At 51.6% G+C, this 27,642-nt stretch overlaps 1 protein-coding gene across 2 annotated transcripts in view; it reads left to right on the plus strand.

Moving 5' to 3' along the window:
- SLC6A6 (solute carrier family 6 member 6) overlaps positions 1–27,642 on the plus strand; it is an 82,179-nt gene that overhangs the window by 23,482 nt on the left and 31,055 nt on the right. For both annotated transcript variants that reach the window (XM_019747061.3, XM_019747066.3), the window contains exons 3-5: positions 16,488–16,730; positions 18,719–18,853; positions 19,963–20,197. In XM_019747061.3, the coding sequence (XP_019602620.1) occupies positions 16,502–16,730; positions 18,719–18,853; positions 19,963–20,197 (599 nt within the window). In that variant the 5' untranslated portion in view covers positions 16,488–16,501. The remainder of the gene's footprint in view (positions 1–16,487; positions 16,731–18,718; positions 18,854–19,962; positions 20,198–27,642) is intronic.

Raw genomic sequence — 27,642 nt, forward strand, 5'->3', positions numbered from 1 at the left:
AGTTGGAGGATTTTCCATACATTTAAAGTATTTCAAGTGTGCTTTTTGTCCTATCAGGCTTTTGAAAATGTTATGAAGTCTCATTACCTTTGGGCTAATTATAAGAGAAAAGTAAGCAGCCATCGCCAGTAATTTATGGAAATAAAAATATTTACCATAATTTAAAAAAATTAGTATTAGCTAGAATTATACCAAGTTCTCAGCACAGTGCCGGGCACATAATGTTAGCTACAATTATTGTTTCCAGAATGTAGGAACAGTTGGAATTAGAACAAAGTATTGGCTATGACAATGGTAGACCAGGATCCTCCTCATTTACTGCCTCCTGGGCAGAGGCCCACCCCGTGCCCTAGAGCACCCTGCAATCCATCCTTGACCACAGAGGAAGATTTGAGGATTTGAGCTGAGGAATGAGCAACTCATTTAGTTGGGAGATGGGCAGGGAAAAGGCAGGGAAGACTTCCTGGAGGAGGTGGCATTTGAAAGTGGAGAAGAGCAGTGATGCGCATTTCAGGTCCTGGAGTAGCCTGTAAAAATGCACCACACTGTGAAAGCCCAGGGTCTCCCAAGCAATGGTGTATAGTATAAGAGACAGTGAATTCTTTGATAAGGAATCCTCTCTGGCTTTAGTTCTGCCAAGGGACATTCCTAATCTTTGGCATTTTTCTGGAGAACGCAGTCTCCGGGTACCTGCGCTGTGTTGGAACGGGCATTGTGACCTCATGAGCAGATATTCTGAAGCCCAGAGCTGAGGTGCTGGGCATCTTCTGTACCCTCGCAGGCCTCTGGTGTGCCCCATTTGCCAGTGCCTGGGTTAAGTCATGTTTGCTTGTCTCCCTGTGTTTCCAGCTGCTCATGGAGCCTCTGTCCCCTTAGAGAACCACACTGGGCTGCCTTTTATGATTCAAACTTCTGAGGTCGCCAACTGTAGTTACCTAGGAAACGGTCTTCTGGGAGTCTGCCCTGGTGGAAGAGGGAGCAGGGGACAAATGTGGTAGCCCTTAGGTGCTTCAGAGTTCTGACCTGAGTGTCCCACTGGGGGCTTGGTGGGAAAAAGATCTTCCTCAGAGGCATCCAGCTTGGAGCAGAGCAGGGCTCCCCATGCTGGAAACTGCTTGCTCAGGTTGCCCACCCCAGACCACCAGTGGGACCCTGTGTCTACCCAAATCCTTGTTAGAGGGGGGAGCCTCTCAGTCCCTGAGCTGACTGAAGGTAGGTCACCGGGTAAACAGGCAGGACATTCCTTTGGGGTCAAGGACCTCCATGGGATTTGGGGCTCTGGATTCCCTGGGCTTGGGAAAGAGCTCCCCAAATAAGTAAGGAGTTGAGCTGGTCATAAGCATCCAAACAGTGGGAGCAGGTGGGAAAGGGAGCTAGATGTGCAGAGCTCAGAATTGAAACATTGGAGACTGAAGCTCTTTACCTAGGCCTCCGTTTCCCCACCTGTAAAACAGGAACATTAGACCAGATGACGGTGTTGAATTTCATGAACTAGTATACGTGTTCAAAAAATAAATTGGGGTTGAGGCTTGGAGTGGCCTACCCTCGGGCTGCTAAACTTTTCTTTTACCACTTAACGGCAATTTTTAAAAAGATGCCATCTGCTCTTACTATGATGTTGTGCAAGAAATGGCATTTTCAGTACCCCCCCCCCCCCCCCAAAGTAGGACGGCTGCATTGCTAGCAGGTAGTGCTAATCGGGTTTAAGAAAGGTACCCTGGCAGCCCCTCATCACAGGCCTGGACTCTGCACCCTTTGCTTTCTCATTGCACTGGGGGCTGGTGAAGGCTCACCCAGGTTGGCACAGGCCTGGCTCTGGACAGCCATGGAAGGCTCTGGAAGGCACTGAGAGCCAACCACCAAAATTGTTGCTGTCTTCCCTTCCTAGTAGGCACTTCTCTGAGATTTGCTCCAGTGTGAAGAGCTGTTCGTGCTCATCGCATCTTAATATGCACCTGTCTGTATGCCTGTCTCTGCTGTGCGGCTTACCGGCATCAGTTCGTGTGGTCACCTCTGCCCTGGGAGGGAGGTTGATGCTACTATTAGCTGCATTTTTCAGCCGAGGAAATTGTAGGCTGCCCAGAGTCACACAGCAGAGCCAGGATTTGATTCTTAGCAGCCTGATTCTAGAACTTCCTGGCAAACCCCTTTCCCCTTTCAGGCCTCAGTCTCCTTATCTGTGAACTCTGGTCATGGGGTCCTGGGCCGCTGTGTCATTCAGTAATGGCCCAGTGAGGGATCTCAGGTGCCCAGGGACCTGGGGTTTTGAGGATGCCAGGAGTGGTTGAGAGGTCACAGTATCTGATTTCTGCAGCTGCAGCCACTCTAGGGGACAACGGTGTGGTTACCTTCCTCTCCCTAAGGTTTTCTTCACAGCTTCCCAGAGGCTAACTGTGACCAGCAAGGAAGGAGGGAGGTCCCTTGGCCACTCTGCTCCAAGTAGCTGATCTGCAGTTGCCCTTGTAGGTTGTCAAGGCTGCGGTGCTGTCCGTTTTCCCAGCAGTGTTCACAGCAAAGCCTTTGTCTGCTTTCAAACCCAGGCCCCAAACCCTGAAACTTCCACCTCCCCAGCTTGGCAGGTACCACAGCCCCATGGGCCAGAATGGTACCAACACTTTGTATGGGAGCTGCAGGCCCTAGTCTGGCTGCTTGCCCCTCCTCCCACCTCCTGCCCTTCCACGGGCAGCTGCCTGAGATGCTCTTCTGACTGCACCCCAAGGCTATGTAGGGGAAATGACAGGAGGTTTCCACATTCATGCTCAGATCCCCAGGAAGCCATTAGCCCATGGCACCCACATCATCCCTCGGTCAGTAATATACTGGTGGGAACCCCAGGGTCCCCTAGTCCCACCCACTGTGGAAGAGGAGAGGAAGTTAGAATGGGGCAAGGAGAGGAAGAAGGGAAGGGTCAGCTGGGAGAAGGCAGGGGTGTGTGAAGGCTATGGCCCTCATCTCAGAGATGGCTGGCCTGTGCTTGAACCCTGGCCCTGGCTATGTGAGAGGATCTGTGAGGTGCCCAGCAGGGCCTTGGCTGTGAGTCCAGGCTGTCACTGGTCTCAGGGAGAGTGTGTGGATTTGGCCATTATCTGAGTAGCTGGCACTTTGTCCAGGTGCTATTCTAAGCGGTCTACACATATTAATTAGTTCATTTAAACTCAACAAACCTCAGAGGTAGGTACTATTACTATGCCCATTCTATATTTGAGGAAACTGAGACACAGAGGTTTATTGATGGTATGCATTTTTTTCTGGGAATGTTGTCTGCAGAAAGAGGGTGTGTGTGTGTGTGTGTGTGTGTGTGTGTGTGTGTGTGTGTGTGTACCTATGCAACTTTAGGTTGTTGGGGTCTCTTGGTCAGCTGGTCTGAAGCACAGCCCAGGAAGGGGCGGGCCTTGTCTTGGCCAATCCGTGATTGCCAGCAGAGCTGGGGCCTCACCAGGGTCTCCTGGGGCCTTTCATGCTGTTCCTTGTGCTTGGAGAGCTGGCATTTTAGGGACAGGTGTTTCTCCTTTTGGGGAAGGCCCTACATGCTGTCTCTACTTTAGGGAAAAAGTTACCCCCCCTTCTGGGTGACAGCCAGGGAGGTCCCCAAGTCCCAGGCGATAAGCCCTGTGTGTGCCCCTGTCTTTGGAGACTCGGCCTGAGGTCTGCTCGGTTGGACTCTGCCTCACCAGGCTTTAGAGCCAGGTCCAGGCTTCCTTTGTGTGCTCCCGTGGGTGGGGGAGTGTCTGATGCTTGCCGTCCCCTGCGATCCCACATACTCCATTCAGCTCCCTGCCACAGAGCCCCAGGTAGTCTACCTGCCAGCCCTCACCTGTATTTCTCAAACTCCTTTTTACCTGATCAAGCACATAAAAGGAGTGTTGACCTTCTGCTGGGTTCAAATTCTGGGTCCATCACTCACCGTGTAACCTCGGGCCAGGTCCTAGCTCCTCTGAACCTCAGTTTCCTTACCTGTAAATGGCGAACAAAAGTGCCCACCCGCAGGGGCACTGTAAGGAGCATCAGCATTAGGAAATGGGAGGACCAATGGCAAACTATGCAGTCTGCACAAATGGTTATTGGGGCAAGCCCTGGACTTACTGCGGCTGGCAGAAGTGAAACCCAGCCGAGCCTGGCGCCAGGTGCTCAGAGCCTGGCTGGGGAGACCATCCATGTGTACACAAGTGCGTGCATGCTCATGTCAGCCAATAAGTCTTTTTCATTGGTTGATTCTGTTGTACGTTATACCACTTGGCACCACTGTTCTCACCCTCACCTGATTCTAAGAGTCACTTGGGAGGCTAGTTTAACAGCCTTGAAGGTTTAGAGTCCATAGGTCTGGGGTGGGCCCAGGCGCCTGTGTTTTCAGCCAGAGTCCCAAGAGATGCTGAAGTTCACGCATGTGTGAGGACCTTGGTCATCCACCAGCTCTGTCCAAGAGCTCAGAAACTTCAGCAAGTGATGGTTTTACAGATTATGGGGCCTGTTTTACAGATGAAGAAACTGGGCTTTCCATGGAGAACTTTGAACTTTGTCCACAGTCACACAATTCTGAGCAAGAGCCCGGTGTCTGGTGAACTGTGGGTAATGCAGGAGGCGCCAGTTGGACTCCAGTGGATTGAGATCAGAGGGGTGGGGAGGAAGGGCTTCCCGGGGGAGGCAAAACTTGGGCCAGGTCTTCAAGGTGGATGGGATCCACCTAAACCTAAAAGAACCCACAAACAAAGCATAGGGTTGAATGGAGTAATACTGGAGGGAACGAGGAGGCCCTGGGATGCATGCATGAAAAGAAGAGAAATAAAGTGGCAGAGACTGAAGACAGAGGCAGACAAGCGTAATGAGCATTGGATTCCAGGTGGGACTATTTAGAGATTCTCCGAGCAGCTGGGAGCCTCCACTAGTTCTTGAGCTGAGGGTGACATGGCAGGGAGTGGGCATTACAAGAAACAAGCTTGGCAGCGGTTGGCATGGCCTTGTTTTGTGATGCTGCATGAGTGAAACGTCCTAATCAGGCAGTGCCGTATCCCCAACCCTGTGCTCTTGGCCGACACTATCGAAGTGTAAGCGGAATTGCAATGGGAGGTTGAGGGAGATGGAGGCTGAGGGAGGCCTGGGGCACGGTCTGGGAAGCCCACAGTTGAGAACTGTCTCTCTCCTCCCTCGAGGCCACCCCGCGACGCCTGATGTGGATTTGAATGCTGAGTTTTTCTTCTAGCTGAGAACAGCTGATACTAGATGCCATCTTGTAGTCCTGGAAGTCAGCACTGCTGCTGCGCCAGCATCCGTCAGCCGCATGGAATTAGATACAAATTGGGTCCACCCAGGTTTGGAATAAGAGCTTTACTTTCAGCCTCTGGCACCCACTGTATTCCACTGGTTTAGGGGTGTCAGGGGAGGCCCCGCCCTTCACCACCTCCTTCCGGCCTCAGTTCCCTTCTGTGAAACGAGTTCCTGCAGCTCTGATGATCCATCTGTTGAAAGAGGCTGGTGTCTCTGATTGCTTTGCTGTGGGTCCTGGCCTTGGTTTCCTTATCTAGAAAGTGGGCTTGCATTTGCATGTGCCGGGACCTGTAAGGACCCATTGTGAGCTTTTGGTTTTTGTGCAGGATCCAGCAGCCTCCCCTAGCACTTTGCAGATCTTTAGGGGGCTGGGGAGAATTCACTTCAGTCATTTTTGGAAGATGCTCAGAGAGCATGTTTAATAAAAATTGATTTCCTAAAGCTTGGGGGCTCATCTGTCAAAAAAAGGCAGAGCTTTGTAGAGCTTTGGCCATTTGGGGGGAACTGTGCTCAGATCCTGGGAACACATCCCCTCTCTCTAACAGAAATTAGGTAGGGCCCATACTTCCTCTGCCGACAGCCCTGTCTGTGTCCTAAACGTCTGCCATTGCTCTATCACCCTCACAGCTACAAGGTAGAAAATATTTACTGCTACACTGAGTGTCATCAGAATCCTGAGCCCTGCATGTTCCATCTGACAAATAGACACAATGCCAGGCCCTGTCAGGAAGCAGGCCCTCAGCAGCAGAGGAGCAAGCAGACAATTATAATAGGGGCTGGTGAATGTGGTGTGGCTCACAGAGCCCAGGCATGGCACTGGGGTGGTCCTTGGGGCCTGTGTCCTGGGGTATTGCCTGTGAGTTACTTTGTCCTGGGGTATTGCCAGGCTAAGGGAAAAGCATGCGCTGAAGTATTGTTTAGGATTCCCTGGGAATCTTGGGTGGGCTCCAGATGGTGGAGGGCACCTGAAACTTGCTTCCAGATAAACGTCCACACAACAAGCCACTTTGCTCTGAAACATGGGCTTGGGTGGCAGATATTGCTAGTCGATCACCATCTCTGTCTTGCTAAATCTCAGCCTGTTTCATTCTGCAGGCACCACACTCTCCTTGAGCTAAATTTCTAAGTAAGGTGAGGTAAGGGTGGAGCTAGGAAGGAAAATGAAGGTTCTTCCTTATTGAAGAGAAACATGTTTAAAAGAGGAACAATGAGAACAGGAAGCCTGTTTACAAACATTTTTTGAGTTAGGAGTTTGCACACACTGTAGATGGGATTTTATGCCCACCTTACAGAGGGTAACACTGAGGCTGAGAAAGGTGACTTTCTCAAGATCCTATAGCAAAGAGTGCCCTGGCTGGTTTCCATGGAGCTGCGACTTGCCACAGAGCTCTGGTGACAGAATTGGGAGTGGCTGGGCTCTGAGCAGGCATTGGGCCACAAGCATGTCATTAATGGGCCTTGTCACCCAGGGCCTGTCTCTTTCCAGTTTCTATAGCGTGAAGGAGGGGCTGCTCTCCTTTTGCTTTTCACAGCCAGTGAGAGGAGAGTGGTTTAGGGTTCTTAACAGCTTAAAAGGGGGAAGTTTGAGGAAATGGAAACCGAGCTTTTATTTTTTCTCATGTCTCTTTTTTTTGTGGCCTCCAGAAATAATCCTGGGTTCTGCAGAGCCTGCCTCAGGATCATGGTTGACCCCACCCCACCCACCCCCACTTCCGGCAAAACCAGGCTGAGGGCTGGCGTGGTGGGGAAGCTGATGGGGAGAAGAGTGACAGGCTTGTGGCTGGTGAGTCAGTGCCTGGAGACCGTTGCCTGCTGACTCACCGCCCTGTGCCTGAAAACAGGCCCCTGAGTGCCCAGTAGACATCATGGCGGCCCTCCCCCACCTCCCTAATCCACTCCTTTAGCTAAGCTTTGGTTATGGCAACGTATGTTGGAAATCTACTAAGTGGCATTTGGGGTCCAAGCCCCTTTAAACGGGATCCAGAAGGTTTGACTGTTCCTGGATCCCCGCCTTCCTCCAGAGTTCAAGGCCAGCCAGGCTGAGGGGCCCAGCCTGAGGGTATCATGAGACCTGCTCCTTGAAGCCTCTCTCATTCCCCCTTGACCCAGACGCATGCTCCTGTCTTCCTTCTGAACTTGTAGAATAATTTCTGTGTTACTTCGATAAAACAATCCCCTCTCCCCATCTCTGGACATTAGCACCTTGGGCACGAAGGTGACCCCATGCCCCCTGAAGTGGGCCTGGGCCAGCTGTGCAGTAGGTGCTCAGCCACCGTGGGACAGTTGGGACTTTTCTTCCTGACCAGCTCCAGGTGAGTAAGGGCCTGCTCAGTGTGGGGAAGTGACTCGAATAGCATCAAATGCTGACCCTGTTCTTTCAAAACCCACAGGCCTCACCCATGGAGGGGTGAGGGGTCTAGCCTTGACACACAAGAACATTGTCTTCTCTGTGTCACCAGTGTTGTGGCCCTTGGCCAAGGGAAAGGCGTTCTGGCCACCCATCTCTGGCTGGTCCCTCTTTGCAGCTGCCTTCAGTTCACCTCACCGGGACTCGGCTCATGAGTAGGAGCTTGGGCTGCGTGGGGGGGGGTAAAGACTCAGGCTCCAGGCCCCCACTAGAAAAACCCCATTAGCAACTACTTACAGGGGAAAGCCCACCATGGGCCCTTGAATCCCCTCCCAGAGTGGAAGGGGTTAGCCAGGTGGTCGGGTACAAGCGGAGGCTTGCAGCTGAATGGGCTGAGCCTTCAGTGGGGCAGCACAAAGCTCTCGGGCTCCCACCACCCTCAGGATAAATCGAGGTTCTAACCCTGGCCTCCAGGCCCCGACTCCTCTTCAGGTCACTCTGTGCCCCATCCCATCTTGCACTGTGTCCCACACTGGCCTTCTCTGTTCCTTTACCATGCCCAATACGGCTCCCTTTGTACACGCTGTTCCCTGCTCTGAGAACACCATTCCCCCAGATGTTTGCCAGGCAGATCTCAGTTTCAGTGAGGTTAAAAGCCCAGATCCTGGAGCATACCCTGGAGCTGATCGATCTGGGTTCAAACAAATCCCAGCTGTGTGATTTTGGGGCCAGTGGGTTCACCTCTCTGGGCCTCGTTCCTTCATTCAGGCTGCTGAAAGGAATAAATGAGTTGGTGCCTGAAAGGCCTGCCCAGAGTAAGTCCTCCGTGAGTATCTGCCACTATGAAGCGTCACCTCCTCAGAGGGGCCTCTCTGACTCCCCACACCCCCGTCACCTCCACCTTATTCTGCTTGGTTGTCTTTTGCGTGCTGGCCCCAGTCATGACTATTAATTCACGTATGTGTTTAGTGTCTGTCTCCCCTTCTGGAATGTCAGCTCCTCTGGGCTCACGTCTAGTGTCCCCAATTCCTGGAGCCGTGCCTGGTACCTAGTAGGGTAGGTTGTCAGTAAATGTTTATCCAGCAGTCACTGCTTGCCAAAGCTACCCTTGCTCTGTTTTGTCCCTGGACATCCAAGATGTAAAGGGGAACCACGTGGCCTGCGTGACCCAGCTGAATCGAACTAGACCCAGCTCTCTGACTCCTAGTCCACTGGCCTTTCCCCTGACTCCACGGCCTGCTCGGTTAGTGCCTGGGCCCCTCGGTTTTGGACATGGCATGTGCCGAGTTCGCCCCCACCTGGGAGGGGAACACCTGACCATCTGGACCCCACCCCTCCACCCTTCCCCAGGCCCAGCCCTGCCACAGGGGAGCCTCCCCGGGCCTTTCCCCCACTTCCCCACCATAGTTTTCATGTGCTGCTTTATATTCCATCTCTGCTGCCTGCCTGGGCTTTGGGTCAGAGCCTGCCACCTCCAAGGAGATAAGAAAAATACTTGGACCCAGTCCCCAGACCTTTTACCTGCAAGTGTTTTTGTGAGGGGAAGAGGACAAGGTGGCTGTACTTCGGGCCCACATCCTGTCTCCCCCACCCCGTTGGCATTGTTCCAAAGGCCAGTTATTTGCAAAACTGTCTACTTTCACCCACTTTTTTCTTTGCAAACCACAGACCAAGAAGTATAACCTGCTCTGGTGGCTCCCTGTGTAGAGATCACCTTCCCCTGGGGTGGTGTAGAGTCAGGATTTGGGTGCAAATGCTGGTACACCGCCTCGTAGCTGTGTGACCTGGGCCAGATCCTCCTCCTCTCTGAGCCTCAGTTTCCTGATCTGTGAAAGGGGAGGGTCCGTGAGACTTGAGGAGAAGTAAATACATCTGTAGGTTGATGGCTGAACCTGAGCCTGGCAGGTGCTCTCAGTGGAGGTGGGGTGTCTCTGAGGGTAGACCTGAGCTTCTGTGGGGTAGCGGGTTGCAGTTAGATTGGGGAGGGGAGGACCTTGCCCACAGGCATTGAACCCCAGGTTGATAACAAGCCCTGTCCCCAGAGATGTCATGCTGAAAACAATTCCCCAAACAGAATTCACTTTCACTAGGATCAGAATATTATTGCTCATTGTTTTGGCTTTGTTCTGGGCAAAACAATGCCAGGCTTCCTGGATGACCTCACCCGGGTGAGCCATCGGGCCTGTGAGACTGGGCTGGTCAGCATGTCCACGCGAGCCTGTCCTGCCCTTGGCCGTGACCACCTTCGGTGAACTGGGGGCAGTGATATGACCAAAGGGGACAAACTGTGTTTGTATTTGGCCCATATAGTCTTTTAGAAATTGAACACGTGCATCTGCATACATCTCAGATTGCAGCCTGTCTTGAGAAATTGGAGGATCTGGCCCGTGGGCCCCAATCCCAATAGCTGGAGCTGAGTGCTGTCCGTGGCTGGAACCTGTGCTCCCTTTTGCCGCAGTCCCTACTCGTCCCTGTGGCCTCCCCACTGTACTCCTGTCCTTTGCCTGCCAGGCCCCTGAAGGCCTTTGAGCTTTGAGGGCTTTGAGCTTGTCACGTGTGAGTTAGCCTGAGTTAGGGACAGATAAACAAGATTGAAGGATACAGACCACATGACTCAATAAGAAAAAGGAAAAGAACCTTTCTTTGATTAATTTCTACTTTCTTTTCAAAAACAGCTGCCCTACGGAGAGGGTGAAATAGTGCCCTTAACACAACTCACTTTTCGTAGTGCTTAATTGTTAACAGCTTCCTAGGCCAGGATGGTAGGAAAGAGCATGAGTGGCAGACATGAACCTGTCCCTTGCCTGGAATCTGTGGAGACAGTGCTCACAGGAGCCCTTTCAAATCTAGCAGGGACGTCTGGGAGACCCTCCCTGTTTGTGAGAGGAAGCCTCCGGTCCGTAGCTCCATCTGTCCTGCCCTAGTGCATGTGGTTTCGTCAGCCCACCCAGCTCATGCCTGTGGCCCTGGGCACTGACTGCTGAGGTCCCCAAGCCCTGCCCTGCCCCTTCTCTGTCATGTGGCCCCTCACTTCCTGTTTGCCCTTTCCTACTTCCCTAATTTGTCAGCCTAGTCCAGTGGCTTGAAGTTGGCTTAAAGGCGCCAGACCTGATTTCACTTTGTGACATTGCTTAAGTCAGTGATCCCAAGCAGCCAAGTGGTTGAGAACATGGAATTTAGAGGCCAAAACAGACCTGGGAGCCATTTGAAGCTCCAGTGGCTTTTTATTTGCTGTGTGACCCTGGGCAAGTGACTTCACCTCTCTGTGCCTTATCAGCAAAACAAGAGATGGTTACAACACCATGGAAGGGCTAAGAAAATGTTCATAAAGACTCAGCACATTGCTAAATAAATGTGCGTGCAGTCAGTGCCCAGTAAATGCAGCCTACTTTCTTTTTCTTTTTTTTAAACACTCCAGATACAATGCTTGCCACATAGTATAATAAAATCCCAATGTAGTCAATTATTTTCTTCTATAATAGTTAATATTTATTTGATCACTTAGTATGTACCAGGCCCTATTCTGAACATTTTACAGTCATCATCTTATTTAATCTCTGTGAGTTTTAGTTTTACCCCCATTTTTTTAACCAGGGAGGAAACTGAGGCATAGAGAGGGTTATTACTTGTTTTGGGTCACACAGCATAGTCATAGCCTCAGTAAGCCCAGAATACTGGCTTTGGAGTGGATGGGGAGACCAGAAAGGGCAGACAAGGCGTCCAGCTGTGTGCTTCATTTTACCACCAGCCCAACAGGCTGGGGGTCATTCAGGCCACTGCCTTCTCCACCTGTAAAAAGTGTCTGTCATCCAGGTCTGCCCCCATTCTGGGATGCTGGGAGCCTCTTGCCTTATCCCCCCAGAGGTTTGCTGGGAACAGTGACTATCCAATCGGTCTTATAGGCCAGCTGTGTGGTAGGCCCTTTTGGAGTGTGTGTGGGGGGAGGGGATGTATTCCAAAGAGAAAACAGGAAAAGTACCTGCCCCCTTATTAAAAAACATGGTAGAAGCTCCTGAGTGGTTAAGTCAGTGACAATGAAAGATTCAAGTCGTTGTTCTCTACCAGATTGCGGTGAGGGAAGTTGATTATTTACTTGAGAAGGTTCAGGTTGCAGGGGAAGCTGAGGCAGAGAACCCCCCAGCACCTGGGCAGCTTGTCCTGGAAAAAGAGGCCGGGGCCTGGTTTTCCCAAAGCCTTGGACTGAGGTGGCAGATGACGGGGAAGGCAGCTGCAGCAGCATCTATAACCCAATTCAAGGCCCAGATGGCTGGCCCATGGGCACCTGGGGACAGAAGAGGTGGGAGGGCACAGGAGGCAGGCAGGACGCCCGGTCCCCCGCCCTGCACTGCTGCTCCCTCTGTACCTCTGCAGTCCGTGCCCCTCTGGCTTCAGTGTCCCCATCTGCAAACAGTGCAGAGGCCTCATCCACTCTAAGCTTTGCTCCATTGCCCTAGGCCACGGGTGGACCAAGGCAGGAATTCTGGCTCCGGTCTTCCCTGCTTGAGCCTCAACTTCTCTGACTGTAAAACTGAAAGTCCATCTGCAGTAAGGGTCTTTGAGGAGTGAATAGAAACTGGTTACAGACAGCTCAGCACAGAGTAAGTACTGGAAGTTTTCAATTGGGGGAAGCAAAGGAACATCTTCTAAGTCCACAGCGTTGCTGGCTGCAGGTTGAATCTGTTTGCGTACGTGCCAAAGCTGACCAAGTGATCTGCACGTCAGCCTTCAGGCACAGCCGGTTCTGGCCTCGGCCCCTGGAACAGAGACAAGTGGAGTTTCAGCTGGGCAAGGAGGGAGCCTTCGTTCTGGAGCCTTTGTATCAGAGCCGATTCTAATCACCTGTAGCTGTAATAACCAAAGAGGAAGCTCTTAAAATGGGGAATTATGTATCACCATCGCTGCAAAATAGCCTTGGGCCCAGCGCCAAGGAAAACAACTCTCGGCAGAGGCCAGCAAGGCAGCGGGCTGCTGGGACGCCTGTGGAGGGAGCTCGTTCCTAAGTGCTGACTGAACCATGGGGCGGGCTGTTGAGGGTGACAGGTGACAATCAGTGGGCCTCATCGAGTGTTGTCTGAGATCAAGCTGGGCTGGCAGAGGGACAGCAGAAGCAGAGCCAAGAATTTGGGCACGTCATGTTCACTGTCACTACCAGCTTCTTGACCTTGGGAGTGTCACTTGGCTTCTCTGGGCCTTGCTGATTTCACCCTGAGTAGGACTAAGCCTTACATACCCCAAGGTCAGAATGGACCCGATAATAATTATAGCAGTAATAACAACAGTAATACTAGCAGCTACTATTTAAGGAGTACTTGCCACGTGCCAAATACTGTTCTAAGCACTTTCCATGCACCTCTCATTCAGGCCTCACAACATCCCTATGAGGTGGGCATGATTATTCCCATTTTACAGATGAGGACACTGAGGACCAGAGAGGTTGAGTAACTTGCTTGAGGCGCCCCAGCCAAGAAGTGGCTGTCAGCTTCCAGGCTAGGGCTCACGCTTTGATTCCTGCAGGGGCCAGGCTGCTACCAGAGTGCCTGGAGGAGCCATGCAGGAAGCCCGAGCCTGAGAAGGGGATGAACTAAAGCAGTTCTGTGGGGCCAGTGTCCCAAGGAGAACGAGCCTGCATTGGGGGCCTCAGTAGGCTGTGGGGAGGAGCCGGTGTTTTCTTCTAGGAGTGATGGAAAGTTGGGTGGGAGGGCTTTATCAGCTGAGTATGCTTTATAAATTGCCTTTAGCTGCCATGTTGAGAATAGATTGGGGACGTGGGTGGGCAGAGTAGCAGCAGGCAGGCCTGTGAGGAGGCTGCTTCTGATGCCCGTGTGAGGGCTGCTGGGGCCTGGAGCACAGTGGTTGCCATGGTGATAGAGAGACGTGGGTGGATGCCAGGAATGTATGGGAGGCAGAATCCACCCTATTGCTGCTGTGGGCTTCTATAGGTGCGGGGCTGGTCAGACACCCCAGAGGGGCTTGGAATGAGCCCCTGAGAGGGAATTGGGGTCCTTGCACCTGGGTGTGATCTCAACCAGGTGTGAGTGAGCATTGGGTGACACCATGAAGACTGGCTTGGACTGAAGAAGCCAGAGGCAGGGCTGCTGGCTATGTGTTCTCGAAGGGCAGATAGGCTTGTGATCGCAGTAGCCACAGGTGGGACAGGTGATGGTGACGGAGGAACACAGCTCAGGATGCACCCTAGGAATGAGAACCGGGGAGACCCCCACCACACCAGGCACATGACACGCCCTGGCTCTGCCTCATTTAGGCCCTACCCCCAACCTAGCTTGGCTACCGAGGGTCGGGAAGATGGGGTCCTGAGTGTAGGGAGGGAGCCCGAGGCCTCACCTTGTAAGAAAGCAGAGCCTGGAACAGAGGGGGTTCTCGGATTTTGTTGCTCCCCCCTTTCTCCATGTTTCTAGAGTGTTCTCTGAGTGCCAGTGTGGCAAGTGGGTCTGGGGCAGAGCTAGGACTCTCAGGGTAGCTACAGGGAAGCAGACCCCAGCTCCTAGTGGGGAAGAGCTTTGGCCAGTCCCAGCTGCCTATGTGAGCAAAAGCTGGCCACCTCCCCTTGTCTGGCTGACCTTGTGAAGTGCTTTCCAGCTCTGAGATCCAAGGAGAGGTTGAGAGGGCGGAACCAATCCTTGTCCGTGAGGAGGCTCAGGGGTCATTCCCTGAAAAACATCTTCACTAGGAGGGAGTTAAGTCCCACATCCTCCAATTATGCTCCCATCCAGCCGGCCCACAATGGGCTGCTCAGATAACCATCGGGGGTTGCACAAATTAACACTGGAACAATGCTGGCTGCTCGGGCTATTTTTACAGTAGCCATACGCCCGGCTGAACCCCCGCGTCGCCCCGAGGGAGCAGGGCAAAGAAAGGCCATGCGGATGCCGCCACCAGTCTGCACTCAGGGAGACAGAGGAAGGGCTCAGTGAGCCGTCCGGTGGCTCCAGGAAGCCTTTTCTTGGTCTGCTTACCACCAGATAGGGAAACAATCGGGGTCCCCCACCCCGAGCCAGGGAGAGGAAGGAGGCGTGGGGGAAACAGGGATTCTGTTGTGCTTTTTTGTGCCTCTGCTCTTCAGAGCATGGCCCCTGTGGGCCTGGCTGCTGGGGCCAGGCCAACACGTCCCCTCCACACCCCAGGTCCTCAGGCAGCTCTCACCTTGCTCTGCCTTGGGTCGTCTTCTGGGCCAGGCAGTGCAGGCTGAGTGACATGCTGAGTCCTGTGGTTGGGAAGTGGCCTGGCCGAGGTTTGCACGTAGCACCAGCTGTTTGCAGATCCCGCTCTGGGAACCATCTATTCAACAGTTCTTGTCTCACAATCTGTTGTGCACCAGGCTCTGGGCACACAGCAGTGGACAAGGCAGGTCCTTGTCCCCTGGAGGTGCTTCTCTGGTCAAGGAGGAGACCATTAACAAGGAAGCAAGGACATGAATGAGACATTCTCAGGTAGTGCCAAGCACTTTGACAAGACAGGCTCAGATGCCCACTAGAGATGGCCTGTGAGCCGTGTGGCAAGCTGGACTGGGTGTGCCATGTGACAGGGCCGCATCTGCTCCAGCTGCCGGTCACCGAAAACAGTGTGAGCCAAATGTGGCTCACCGACCTTCCAATTTTTCAACAGAACCTGGAAATCTCGACTTTTCTCTGAAATCTGATATTCAATGTTGACCACCAATTTGGATCATGAAGACAGGTTGTGTCCCAGGCTGCTCGGCTCTGAGTCAGTCACCTTAGCCATCATCCTTCTCATTCTGCAAGTGAAGTAACAGGCTCAGAGGGGTGGGTAGGCCCACGAGCTGTGGTCCCCCAGCTCGTCTGTCTTTCGTGGCCCTCCGTCACATGGAGGTAAAGCCTTGAAGGCACCCTCTCCCTCTGGCTGGGACTCATGAGACTCTTATCCTTAAGGGAGAGTGAGGACTCAGGGACCCGAGGAAGTACAGAAAGAAGGGGCTCTGCACTGGCTGGTGGCAGATGTCCTCTAGAGTGGGGGCCAAGCAGGGGTGGGCTAAGAGTGACCATAAACAGCTCCTGGGGGGTAAGGAATTTGACCTCCTTGGGGTCTCCTATTGCCAAACCCAACAGGGAGTCAGAGAACAAGGGAGCCTGGATGACACGGGGTTCAGAGCAAGCCAGAGAATGGGCATATGGAGATTAACTGGCTTTCTCACATATTCTTCACTAGAGCAAATCCCTTATTTTTCATGCTGCAGAAATGGGACTGGTTAATGAATTGTGAAGATAGCATCCATTTTCCATACTTGGATGGAAACCCCATTTCAAATGTTGTTTTCATTCCAGCCTGAAACCCTGTTCCTCTTTTGTTTTATGTTTATCCATTCTTTAAACAGGAACAGGCACCTCCCATGCGCCAGGCACTGTGCTGGAAGCACAAGTAAAATGGGAGCTGTCGCTTTTCTATGCAAATTCGAAATTTGGAAAAGGTGATCTGTTCATTTCTAGAAAATTCAGGCAGGTGTTATTTGGAAGGTGCCTTAGAACTGCCTGGGGTGAGTCGTATTTTGTAGAGATGTATGCCAGGGCTGGGCTGGCTTCATACGTACCTGCCTGCAGGTGCAGGGTGACATTTGACATTCGAGGATGACAAACATGGCGCCCTGGTGCTTCTGTTCAGCAGTTGCCTGAGGAATGGAACCTGTCAATTTCTGAATCATTGGGTTACCCGATTACCTAGAGGGGGTCTGAATCACTCAAGATGTCAGATCAGTGGTCAGAGGAGGGGATGGCAGGCCCCCTGCCACAGGCCTGGACAAGGCCCCCTGTCAACTGGCTTGTAGGTGAGAAGGGAGAGGTTGTGTTGAAGACACACAGGCTGCCCCTTACCAACCGTGCATTGGGTTGTGCTTTGTGCCCCATAGAAAACGAGGAGGAGATGGCCACCAAGGAGAAGCTGCAGTGTCTGAAGGACTTCCACAAGGACATCCTTAAGCCATCCCCAGGGAAGAGCCCAGGCACGCGGCCTGAGGATGAGGCTGAGGGGAAGCCCCCGCAGAGGGAGAAGTGGTCCAGCAAGATCGACTTTTTGCTCTCCGTGGCTGGTGGCTTCGTCGGCTTGGGCAACGTCTGGCGTTTTCCATACCTCTGCTACAAAAATGGTGGAGGTGAGTCTAAGCTGGGCAGAGTGAGTACTGGAGGAGGGTGGGGCCAGAGTGAGGGTGGCCTTTTGTGCCCTGCTTTCCCTAGTCCCCACCTTGTCCTCGGGTCAGCCTGCTGTACCCTGTCCCCCCTCCACCCCACCTCAGAATCAGGAGAGGAGCATGACTAGGAATCAGGTGGCCTTCTGTCAGGGACTTACTGTGTTACCTTGAGCAGATCCCTTACCCTCTCTGAGCCCCCAGTTTGCCATCTCTGAAGAGGGGTGATGAGGCCAGGCCCTTGTCTCTCAAACCTCAGACACTCATACACCCCCTTCATAAATTCCCCGGTATCTATGTGCCTCCCAACTCCTCCTTACTTTAAATCTTTCCTAACATTTGCTTTGGCTTTTCTAACTTAAACCAAATGCAGTTCAAAAGCAAGCTTTGTGGGGGCAGCCGGTTAGCTCAGTTGGTTAGAGGGCGGTGCTCTTAACAACAAAGTTACTGGTTCAATCCCCACATGGGCCACTGTGAGCTGCCCCCTCCACAACTAGATTGAAACAACTACTTGACTCAGACCTGATGGGTCCTGGAAAAACACACTTAAAGTAAATAAACCTTAAAAAAAAAAAGAAAAAAAAAAAGCAAGCTTTGTTTCCCCTCATAAATGGAAAACCAGTATCATTTGCCATAATGGAAATGTATCCAGGAAAATAAATACAGTGAAGATATTTTTTTTCTTTTAAACATTTTTTTCTAGTTTTTATTGAGGTATAATTGACATACAACCTTGTATTAGTTTCAGGTCTATAGCATAATGCTTTGATATATGTATGTAGTGCAAATGATCACCACAGTAAGTTTAGTCAACATTATCACCTCACAGTTACACATTTCCTTCTGGTCATGAGAACTTTTAAAATTCCTCTCTTTCAAATATAGTATTATTAACTATAGTCCCCATGCTGTATATTCCATCCCCAGAACTTATTTATCTTACAACGGAAGTTTGTACTTTTGACCACCATTACCCAATGAAAATATTTTTTAAATGTAAGGTCTCTTTGGTTGGTTTGGGTTTTAGAGTTTTGTCTTTTTGTTTTTTTTAAGCTGCTGACGGCTAAGATCTAGATTCCTCTCTTGTTGGAGGTGTTCAGATCCGGCAGCACACGCTAGGGACTTTCTTGCTATGAAGAGGGGCTTGAAGAGAACCGGGTAGGGAGACCTGCCCACAATCAAGGGCTTATCTGTCAGCAGAGATTGGCGTGCCGCGTACTGCCGCCATTAGGAGAAACACCTTTCGGGAAATTCTGCCTTAGAGCCTGGTTTCTTAACTTTTTGTAGGTCTCAGGCGCCTTTCGGACTTTGATGAGTGTCCTAGACACTCCCCAAAAGAAAGCACATACACATAGACTCAAGTTGCCCACAGTTTCAAAGGGTTTATGGACCCGCTGAAGCCATTAGTGTATACCAGGTAGGAACCCTCGCCCGACTCTTTGCCCCTCACTTCTCCCCTGGCTCCCACCCCAGCTGGAGGTGCCCCCCCCCCCCCCCCGCCTTTTGCTTCTTATCACCGCACCCTTCCTAGCTAGTTCTTCCCAGCCTCCTGCCTTGGGCAGGTCTGGAGACAGACAGGTGAAGCCTTCAACAAGGAGGTCAGGTTTGAGATGGGTCTGAAGGGCTGAGCAGTCCTCATTCAGATGGATGATGTGGGGAAGGCAGGCAGGCAGTTGGCACAGCTTAACCAAAGGCTCAGAGGCTGAAAGCACCTGGTAGATTTGAAGAAGGTGAGAGGGCACCTGGAAAGGAGATGCCAGCTGGACCAGGTGGGCAGGGCCTGGAGAATTTTCAACCAGGTCCAAGAGTTTGGCCTTTACCCTTCACGTCCCTTGCGTCCCTCACTCATTCTCTCTGATTCCATTGGTTGGGAGGGCTTGGGAGTGAGCAGCTGCAGCCTTGGCCCCCTGTGACAGCCCCAGTCTGACCCTCACCCCACTTTGTTCTCTCTGCAGGTGCATTTCTCATACCATATTTCATTTTCCTGTTTGGGGGCGGCCTGCCTGTGTTTTTCCTGGAGGTAATCATAGGCCAGTACACCTCTGAAGGGGGCATCACCTGCTGGGAAAAGATCTGCCCCTTGTTCTCCGGTGAGTATGGGACAAAGGTCACCTGGGGCCTGGTATTCATTAGTTCAGCAAATTTTTATTGAGTACCTGCTGTTTGCCAGGTACATGGAAGCATCATGCAATCACTTGACACAGTGCCTGACGAAAGGTAGCAGCCAGTACCTGATACGCTGCTCCCGGTAACTGCTCAGTACATGCCAGCTGTTCCCCCCTCTCTGGGTTGTTGAAGGATAGAGAAGCTAGCAGCTGCTTAGCAGTATCAGGCAGAAGATAAGCACTCAGATTCAGGAGCCTTTCGGTCTGGACCTGAGTCCCTCTTCCTCCTCTTGCTAACTCTTGTGACTTTGGGAAAGTCATTCAATCTCTTTGTGCCTCGATTGCCTCATCTATAAGATGGAAATATTAATAATATGCTTACTTCATAGGGTTACTATGAAGATAAAATGACATAGTCCCGTGAAAGTGCTTTGTACACATAGTAAGCCCCAAATTAATGGTAGCTTTATTATTATTATAACGTGAAATCCTATGCTTCATACCGAGTATGCATTCATAAGATAATACCGTTATGATTATAATTGGCAAGGATGGGAGGATGTGTGTCCATTGTCATCCATATAAATCCATCGATCCATTTATACATCAAACCTTTCTTCATTAAACTAGTCAGTATAGACTACCTATCTGTCTATCCATCCATCCATCATCTGTCCATTTATCCATCTACTTATTCATCCATCCATTCATCTACCAAACCTTCCAGCCAATCACAAGCCATCCATCCATCCATCCATCCATCCATCCATCCATCCAACAAATCAAATGTCCATTCATCAATTCAACATTTACCCATTCACCTATCTGTCGGTCCATCTAACCATCCATCTACCTATCTATTCATTGATCTATTCCCCTACACACATTCTTCAATTCATCCAAGCATCCCATTTATCCAACCATTCTTTCACCTATCCATGCATCCAGTTATCCATTCATTTTACAAATATTTGCTGGTCAATGTTGAAGGGCCCATTCTGGCCCCAGGCCTGGGGATGCCACAGCCTTCCATGTGAGTACGTGGAGGGTCTGGCCTCCCTCCTGATGCTTACCTTGCTTGTGCACCCCCACAGGCATCGGCTATGCCTCCATCGTGATCGTGTCCCTCCTGAATGTATACTACATCATCATCCTGGCCTGGGCCACATACTACCTATTCCAGTCCTTTCAGTCGGAGCTGCCCTGGGCACACTGCAACCACACCTGGAACACACCCTATTGTATGGAGGACACTATGCGCAGGAACAAGAGCCTGTGGATCACCCTCAACACCAGCAACTTCACCTCCCCTGTCACCGAGTTCTGGGAGTAAGACTGGCCTCACTAAGGAAGGAGGGAGGGTGTGGGTGGGGGCAGAGAGGAGAGCCCACCTCCTCATCTTCTCCCCAGGGATGTGGGAGTCACTCTCTTGGGATGGGTTTGGGGTTGGTGGGGGGAAGGTGGATACAGATTCGGAGATAAATCCATGTCTTTGGTCTCAGACAGGCCTGGAATCGAATCCCAGTTCTGCCATTTTACTGGCTGTTTGACCTTCAGCAAGTTTCTGCCCCTTTCTGAGCCTCAGTTTCTTTAACTGTCAAATGAGGGGAAGGAATCGTTCCTATACACCCATGGGATCTCTATGAGGATTATTTCACAAAGGCAGGTATATGTACTTACATTGTCTGAAAATGATATAGTTAGCATATCAAACCTCTTATTGCACAGAGAAAAATGCAATATGAAGCTGAAGTAGTTACTCAAGTGAAAAGGTAAATAGATAGAATGAAAATTATGTATCGGTCAGCTTTTGCTATATAACAACCATGCCCAAACTCAGTGGCTTTAAACAACAACTATTTATTTGGTTTAAGGTTCTGCTGATTGGCAGTTTGGGCTGAACTTGGCTGGGCAGTTTTTTTGGTCTTTGTTGGGCTCCCTGAGGGGTAGGTTAGCTATAGGGCTTCAGGGTAGTTTTCCTGGGAATTAGCTGGCTATTGGGTAGGGTGCTAGAGTCCATATTGTCTTATTACCCAGCAGGCTAGCCTGGGCCTATTCACAGGCAGCTTGGCATTCCAAAACAACAAACGGGAAACTTCCAGTGCAGGAACACTTTTCAAGCCTCTGCTTGCATCATTTCCATTAATGTCCCACTGGCCAAAGAAAGCCACAAGACTAACCCAGATTTAAGAGGTGGGGAAATAGATTCTGTCTCTCTATGAGAGGAGTGGAGAATTACGGACATTTTTACAGTTTACCATAATATAGTCAGGAGTATATACACACGACGAACACCAGAAAGGCAGAATGTGGAGGGGCTTGAAATCTGGGTATCTCTTAGCTACTATATGGGGAAATCCTTCTAACACAGTGCTTGGAGGCCAATCAAAAATATATTCATGCATTGCTTTCCTTGTTCTTCATGAGCTATTAAATGTGGGACCCCCTTGATCTGAGATAAGGCCTTGCATGGAGCTTGAGAGTCAGGGATAGGGAATACTGTTCCGGAAGTGGGTTAGCCCCTAATTATCAGGAGGTGATACTCCCTCTGTTCTGTGTGTAGCTTTGCTGTTTCCAAGGTGTCTCCCCGGACCTCTTAGACCTGGCCCAGGAACAGGCTGGTTGGTCCCAGCTATGCTTTTGGACTAGATCTGGGAAATCATAGGCAAGGTCGGTCAGCCCGTACTCTGGTGGTGCGTGTCCCTGTCATGACACGTGGACCTTTCTGTGTATGCTCCCAGGTCCCTGGGGCTACTTGGACTGGGGCCGGGGCTCTATATGTGCACATATTTTCCACTGGCAGACAAAGAGGGCATTACAAGCACATTCATCACCCCCTCAGCTCCCCACCCTGTGGAGAGCTGTGTTTACAGACAATGACATGCAGGCACTTCATTCTTCTCACTTGAATGGGGCCCGAGACCACAGCCCTGTCTGCTCTGCCGTTCCTGGCACAGCCTGATCGCCCAGGGCCTGCCCCACCCAGGACACTGGCACTCGACCAGCCCCTCGGGTGCCTGCTGAGGCCTCATTGTCTCGGGCATGGATTGACTGCCTGGCTTTGAACCCTCACTCGGCCACTTTTAGCCTGGGCAGGTGCCTTTACTTCTCTGGGCCTGTGTCCTCACCTGTACCTGGAGAGATCACAGTATCGCCCTCCCAGGTTGTAGGGTTGCCCTAACTTAAGGAGATCATGCATGGCCAGCCCTGAGAACCTGCATAATAAATATGGGCCATCATGATTTAGTGACCTCATAATGGGTAAAACTGCTCCCCAGCAGCCTTTGGCCTTCAGGTGGACTAAGAATGGCCCCCTGTCAAATGCCCATATGGTCCCCCCTTTTGCAAAAGGGCCGTCGTCTTTGCTTGTCTCCCTGCCATCTTAGGCCTGAGGGTTCTTGAGAAGGAGCTCATGTAAGGATGAAGTCCTCCGGCTGTCCAGTCCTCACCCATGCCTTCTCCCCTGCCTATCCCCGAGACGGCCCTACTGGGGGATTCTAGGTGTCCTGCCTTCCAGACTCTCCTTTCTGAGTGCCTCAGCTCCCTTCCTGGCCCGGAAGGCATTAAGACAGTGTTTATCATTGCGAACTTCCTGGTCCTGCAGGCACCTTCCCAAGCCCCACATGATCCAGATGGACTTGCTCAGTCCGCAGAGTGCTGGCCGTCTGCCCAGTGCTCACTTCCCGCTTCAGCCTTCGCACCCCCTCCTCCTGGGTTCTAGCAAAGCTCTGTGAGTCCCACCTGAACATCCACAAATGACGTGCCCTCTTTCTAGAACCCTGTGGAGGGCTGAGGTTCTCCTCTCCATAGAGGAGGAGGATGGAAAGCAGGCTTGGGCTAGAGGACCAGGCCTGCCACCCGTGTGATCAGAGAGGCTAAAGCCAACGAGTGGGGCCGGGGCATTCCGCTCAGTGCAGCCCTGAGCCAGGCCCCATGGGTGAGAAGGGTCCAGCCGCCTGCCTTCAAGAGCCTTCCCTTCTCTTGGGCATGAAAGAGGGGAAATGAAGAAAGCTAACGTGGAGTGACTGACTCTCATAAGCATCGTGGTAGGGACTTACCTCTACCCTTTCAGGTCATCTTTGCAGAGCCCCTAGGGAAACTGTCTAGGAATCTTCCCAAACTCCTTTCTACCTCAAATCCCACATTCGATTCACAGGTCCTCTTGGCTCTCCCTTTAAAGTATATCCAGAGTCTGACCACCCTCCCCACTTACACTGCAACCCCTTTTCCCCCCCTTGGGACCCCCGTCATCACGCTCCCAGACCCCAGCACTGGCCTCTCATTGCTCTCCCCGCTTTACCCTTGCATCTCTGCAATCAGCTGGGAATCCAAATATGTCATTTCTCAACTCAGAATCCTCATGGCTTTTCCCACGCGGTGATCTCACACAGCCCGCGAGGATTTGAAGTGTTTCAGCACAGTAAGGGTTCACTGAGTGCCGATCCTTCGCATTAATTCATGTCTGCGTCCCCTGGGCTGTGTAGCATGGAACAGCAAGTTTCTCCCACCCGAAAATGGAGGGGCCATGTGAGCTTGACTTTGAGGGATGAGTAGGAGCTCACTAGGCTGAAAGGAGAGAGAAAAGTCATTGTGGGCAGAAGGAACATCCCATGCATCCTGAAAGCACACAAGTGTTTGGGAACAGCACGTCATTGGTTTGGCCAGAGCATAGGGTACATGAGGCCGGTGAGAAGGACTGAGGGCTCGAATGTTAGCCTGTAAGCTTTGTGCTCCAGGAAGGGGAGCCATGCGAGGTACATGAGAAGGGGGTTGATGTGATTGAATGAATCTGTGATTTCTGGACATTGCTTAAGGAACACTCTGGTGGAAGAGAGGCTGGGACCTGTATTAGGCAACGACTGTATACAGGGCCTCAGTGGGCTCAGTCATCAGTAAATCTCTGTTCCCTTTGGGGTGAAACTTAGCTTATATAATTTCCCTTGAAAATAGCAACCAGCTCTGCAGTGACTAGCTCCAGGGTTTTCATCGAGAAATGCCCACTGGGACATTACTGAGGTATCACTGGCTGGTGCCCCATTGGACTGCAGAGCAATGAGGATCTCTCAAAGGCCGATGTCCATTCCCCTCGAGCTGAAGCCCAATCCCTGTCATTATTTCCCTTCACTTCTCATACCTGCACCCGATAGATAGGTCCCTGAGCTGTCCTTCCCTTCTGCAAACGATGCTAATGGGTGCTCAGGAGCTCCCTGGGAATCAGGTTGAGGCACCATGGGAGCTGAGACTCCCACCTGGCCCTGGACAGGGAAGGAACTTGTGGACCATCCCTGCCCTGCTCCAGTTTTACAAGAGGATATAGTAGACAGCAGTGGGTGACGCTTCCATTCTTTAGTGCAGGGAGACTGACTCTGGCTCCCACATGTCCCAGCTGCATCACCTCAGTGCTGTCACTTCACCTCTCCAAAACTTGGAGATAGCATGGTCCCAAGACCTCACAGCCTGGCTTGAGTGTTCAAGAGCTAAGACAGGGCCCCTGGGCATAGCTAATTAGGTAGAACACTGATGACCAGAGCGGGTAAGTGACTTGCCCAAGGTTACACAGGCAGCTAGACATAGCAGAGTTCCCAGCCGTGGTCTCAGACAGTGGACATCACCTCCAGGATTGGTGTCCCCACAAGCTGTAAGTCCAGGGCAAACCCACGGTCACAGGTAACATCATGCCCTATGTGTGTGACCCCACTCTCAGCTTACGCATGGGGTCTTCTCTTGGCCTGGATTCCTCATGCCCACCCCGTCTGCAACACTAAAGTGCCGTTCTCAGCAGGAGCTGGTGAGATGCCCTTTACCAGATCCCCATGAAAGCCACCTGGGCTCTGGAGACAATCATTACATGCTGGCTTTATCTTTTAACTCTGAGTCGCTCTGTGATGGGGAAGCAGAGCTTCTTGCCCCTGGTCAACTTTGTCCTGCTCATCCTGCTCTGGGGTCACCTCTGTCCCGAGGGTCCTGCTTCACCCCCAGCCCTGGAAGACAGGCGGGGCCAGATCTGGCCGAATGCCCTCCATCAGGCTGGAGCCATGCCTTCCTCCCCGGTTTCTCCAGAGCCCCCAGGGAGCTCAGCATGTATCATTAGACTTTATTAGAATCAAAGAAATGAGTCATATTTGCAAACAAGCCCTGCTCAGCCAATCTTCCCTTGCAGCTGGAAGGGGGAGGCGGGGGAGAAAGCCTTGTGCGGCCCCATGCTCAGGGCGGACGGGCTCTTTTATAATTGTTGCTTCCACCAGTCTCTAGGGAAGAGCCATCGCCAATAAATGGCTGGCCGGCAGTCAAAAGGAAACGATTTGGCCCACTCGGAGGACGTATTTACATCTCTGAGTGCTGGCTGGACGGCAGCGGGGTGGCCGACTCAAAACAGACATCCAAGCAATTCTTTTTTGGATCCCACCCTGGAATGAATCATTACTATTCTTGGACAAGAATGCAGCTCACCTCTGCATCTCCTCTCTCTGTATGAGAGATACAGGGAAGTCTGGGATGCTGGGGCACCTCGTGAAGGGTAGCATAGGAACTGGCACATAGGTGGCTGGAACCAGGCCAAGGGTTGACTTTTATCTGGATAATTTCAGGTTAATTCCTGAACTTCTCTGAGCCTCAGTGTCCCCATCAACCAAATGGGTATAATTAATTTACTCAACTAATGTCTATTGAGCACCTACTATGTGCTGGGCACTATCCTGGATCCAGCAGTGATCAAGACATAGGCCCTGCCTCCATGGCGATGTCATTTTAGTAGGACAGACAGAGATGAAACAGATAACACAAATAAAATTATAATAGAAAAGTGATGATAAATGATGGAAAATAAAGCCAGGGCAGAGGAAAGAGAGTGACCAGGGATGCTTTTTATATAAGTGCCAGGAAAGTGGCATTTGAACAGAGATCCAAAGAAGGCGTGGCATGTCATGTAATGAGTGGCCCAGGGAACAGTTACTTCAAAGATCCTGAGGCAAGAGAATGCTCCAGCTATTCTGGGAACATTCCAGAAGCCCATGTGGCTAACGGAGGAAGTGAAGCGACCATGTGGGGGGATGAGGTTCAAGAGGGGACCACTCACTGTGCAAACAGCTTGTCCTACACATGTCCCATTTACACCTGTAGTTCCCAGCATTATAAGGTGTCTGGGTCTGAATGATATTTGGTCACTTAGTCAGGGAGGCCAAAAAGAGTGGGGCAAGTCGGGAGGGCCTTGTTGGCCTGGTAGGTGGGAGCCATGGGAGGATGTGGAGCAGAGGAGGGGTGACCTGACTTGGGTATTGAAAGATTAACGTGAACCGACTGGGGTGAGAAAGACCAGTGAGGAGGCTGCTGACGGAGCCCTGGTGTGTGGGGGCCTGGCGGGTGGTGACAATGTTGGGGAGTTGTGGCCGGATTTGGGGTAACTTGTGCAGTCTCCTGGCACCAATGAGGAACAGTGCACCATGGCCGTCCCTCTGGGGCATAGCACTCTATAGTTTACTGAGCACCCCCCTGCAGCATGGGGAAGGCCCAAAAGACCCCGGTCTGCTGCTTTGTGGCTGAGACCACTGGGATCTGACAAGAAAGGGACTGGTGGAGGGTCCTTTCAACAGGGTCCCCTCAAAAAGGGGTTCAGATGGACCCACAGACTCTGGTCTCCATGGCTATCATTGAGATGTTCTTGGAAAGGACGCCGGACCCTTTGGCCCCAAGCCCGCATCAGACTCTGTTATGACAACCCCTGATGGATGAGATATATTCATTCCATTCCTAGAATGTCTGCATAGTTCATTACAAACATTTTCTACAATTTAAAATAATTTGTATAAAGGTGATATGTGCACATTACATTCACCAACGGCTCCCTTTCCCCACCGGCAGTGACACAACCGCATCTTGTATGCCCTGCCAAAAATAGTCTGTGCATGTTCAAGCACAATGCATCCATCCCTTTTTACACAATAGGGAGCATGCCATGCGTGCTGTTCCTCGTCCTGCTTTGTCCACTTACTTATCTCCAGGATAGCGTTCCTTATCAGTACCCAGGGAGCTTTCCCGCTGTCCCACGGGCTGTGTAGCATTCACTGTGTCTTCTCTGTGCCTGCTCAGCCCCAGTTCATGGGCCATTTGGGTGGTTTCCAATCTTTTGCTCCTACAGACAACTGTGGGGTGGACCTTGCCTTTGGCCATATGTGACTGTAACTGTAGGGGAGAGTCTTGGGAGTGGAATTGCTGGGTCCAAGAAAACGTGCCTTAAAATGTCATCGGAGATCCTACAAGAAGATTGCCACCAGCAACGGAGAAGCACGTTATGACTCAGTTTCCTCGTTGTGGCTTCCATAACTGGTCAGTTGCCCAGAGCAAGCTGACGTGGCAGCCTGCCATCAATAGTGGGCACCACTGGTTTGCCCAGCATGGTGGTGGGAGAAGGCAGAAAGGTGTCAGTGAACTTACTGAGGGCTTGGTGCTGTCAGAATCCTGGCTCGGGGGTTTCTAGCTTCTCAGCCAACTTGCCCTGCAGGAGAAACGAAAAGGCCATCTTATGACTGGTCACCTCCTTAGCCTTAGCTGAGCCCCTACTGTGTGCCTGTCTGTGAGATTCTTGTCCTTGCGATGTGTAGAGTCTGGTAGGCAAGGCCAGACTTGTCACTCAAGGGTGACATCCAGTGTTAGAGGACAGGAAGGGACTCGACAGTTAGTCATCTGTGGAGCATCAGGGAAGGCTCGTCTGGAAGCATGAGGACGTGTGCTTGGCATTGGAGCAGGTGCAAAGGTGTAGAGGTGGAAAAGTGCTCTTG

Source organism: Rhinolophus sinicus, chromosome 5 (assembly GCF_057876585.1).
Source record: "Rhinolophus sinicus isolate RSI-liver-muscle chromosome 5, RSI-T2T, whole genome shotgun sequence".
NCBI classification, from domain to species: domain Eukaryota; kingdom Metazoa; phylum Chordata; class Mammalia; order Chiroptera; family Rhinolophidae; genus Rhinolophus; species Rhinolophus sinicus.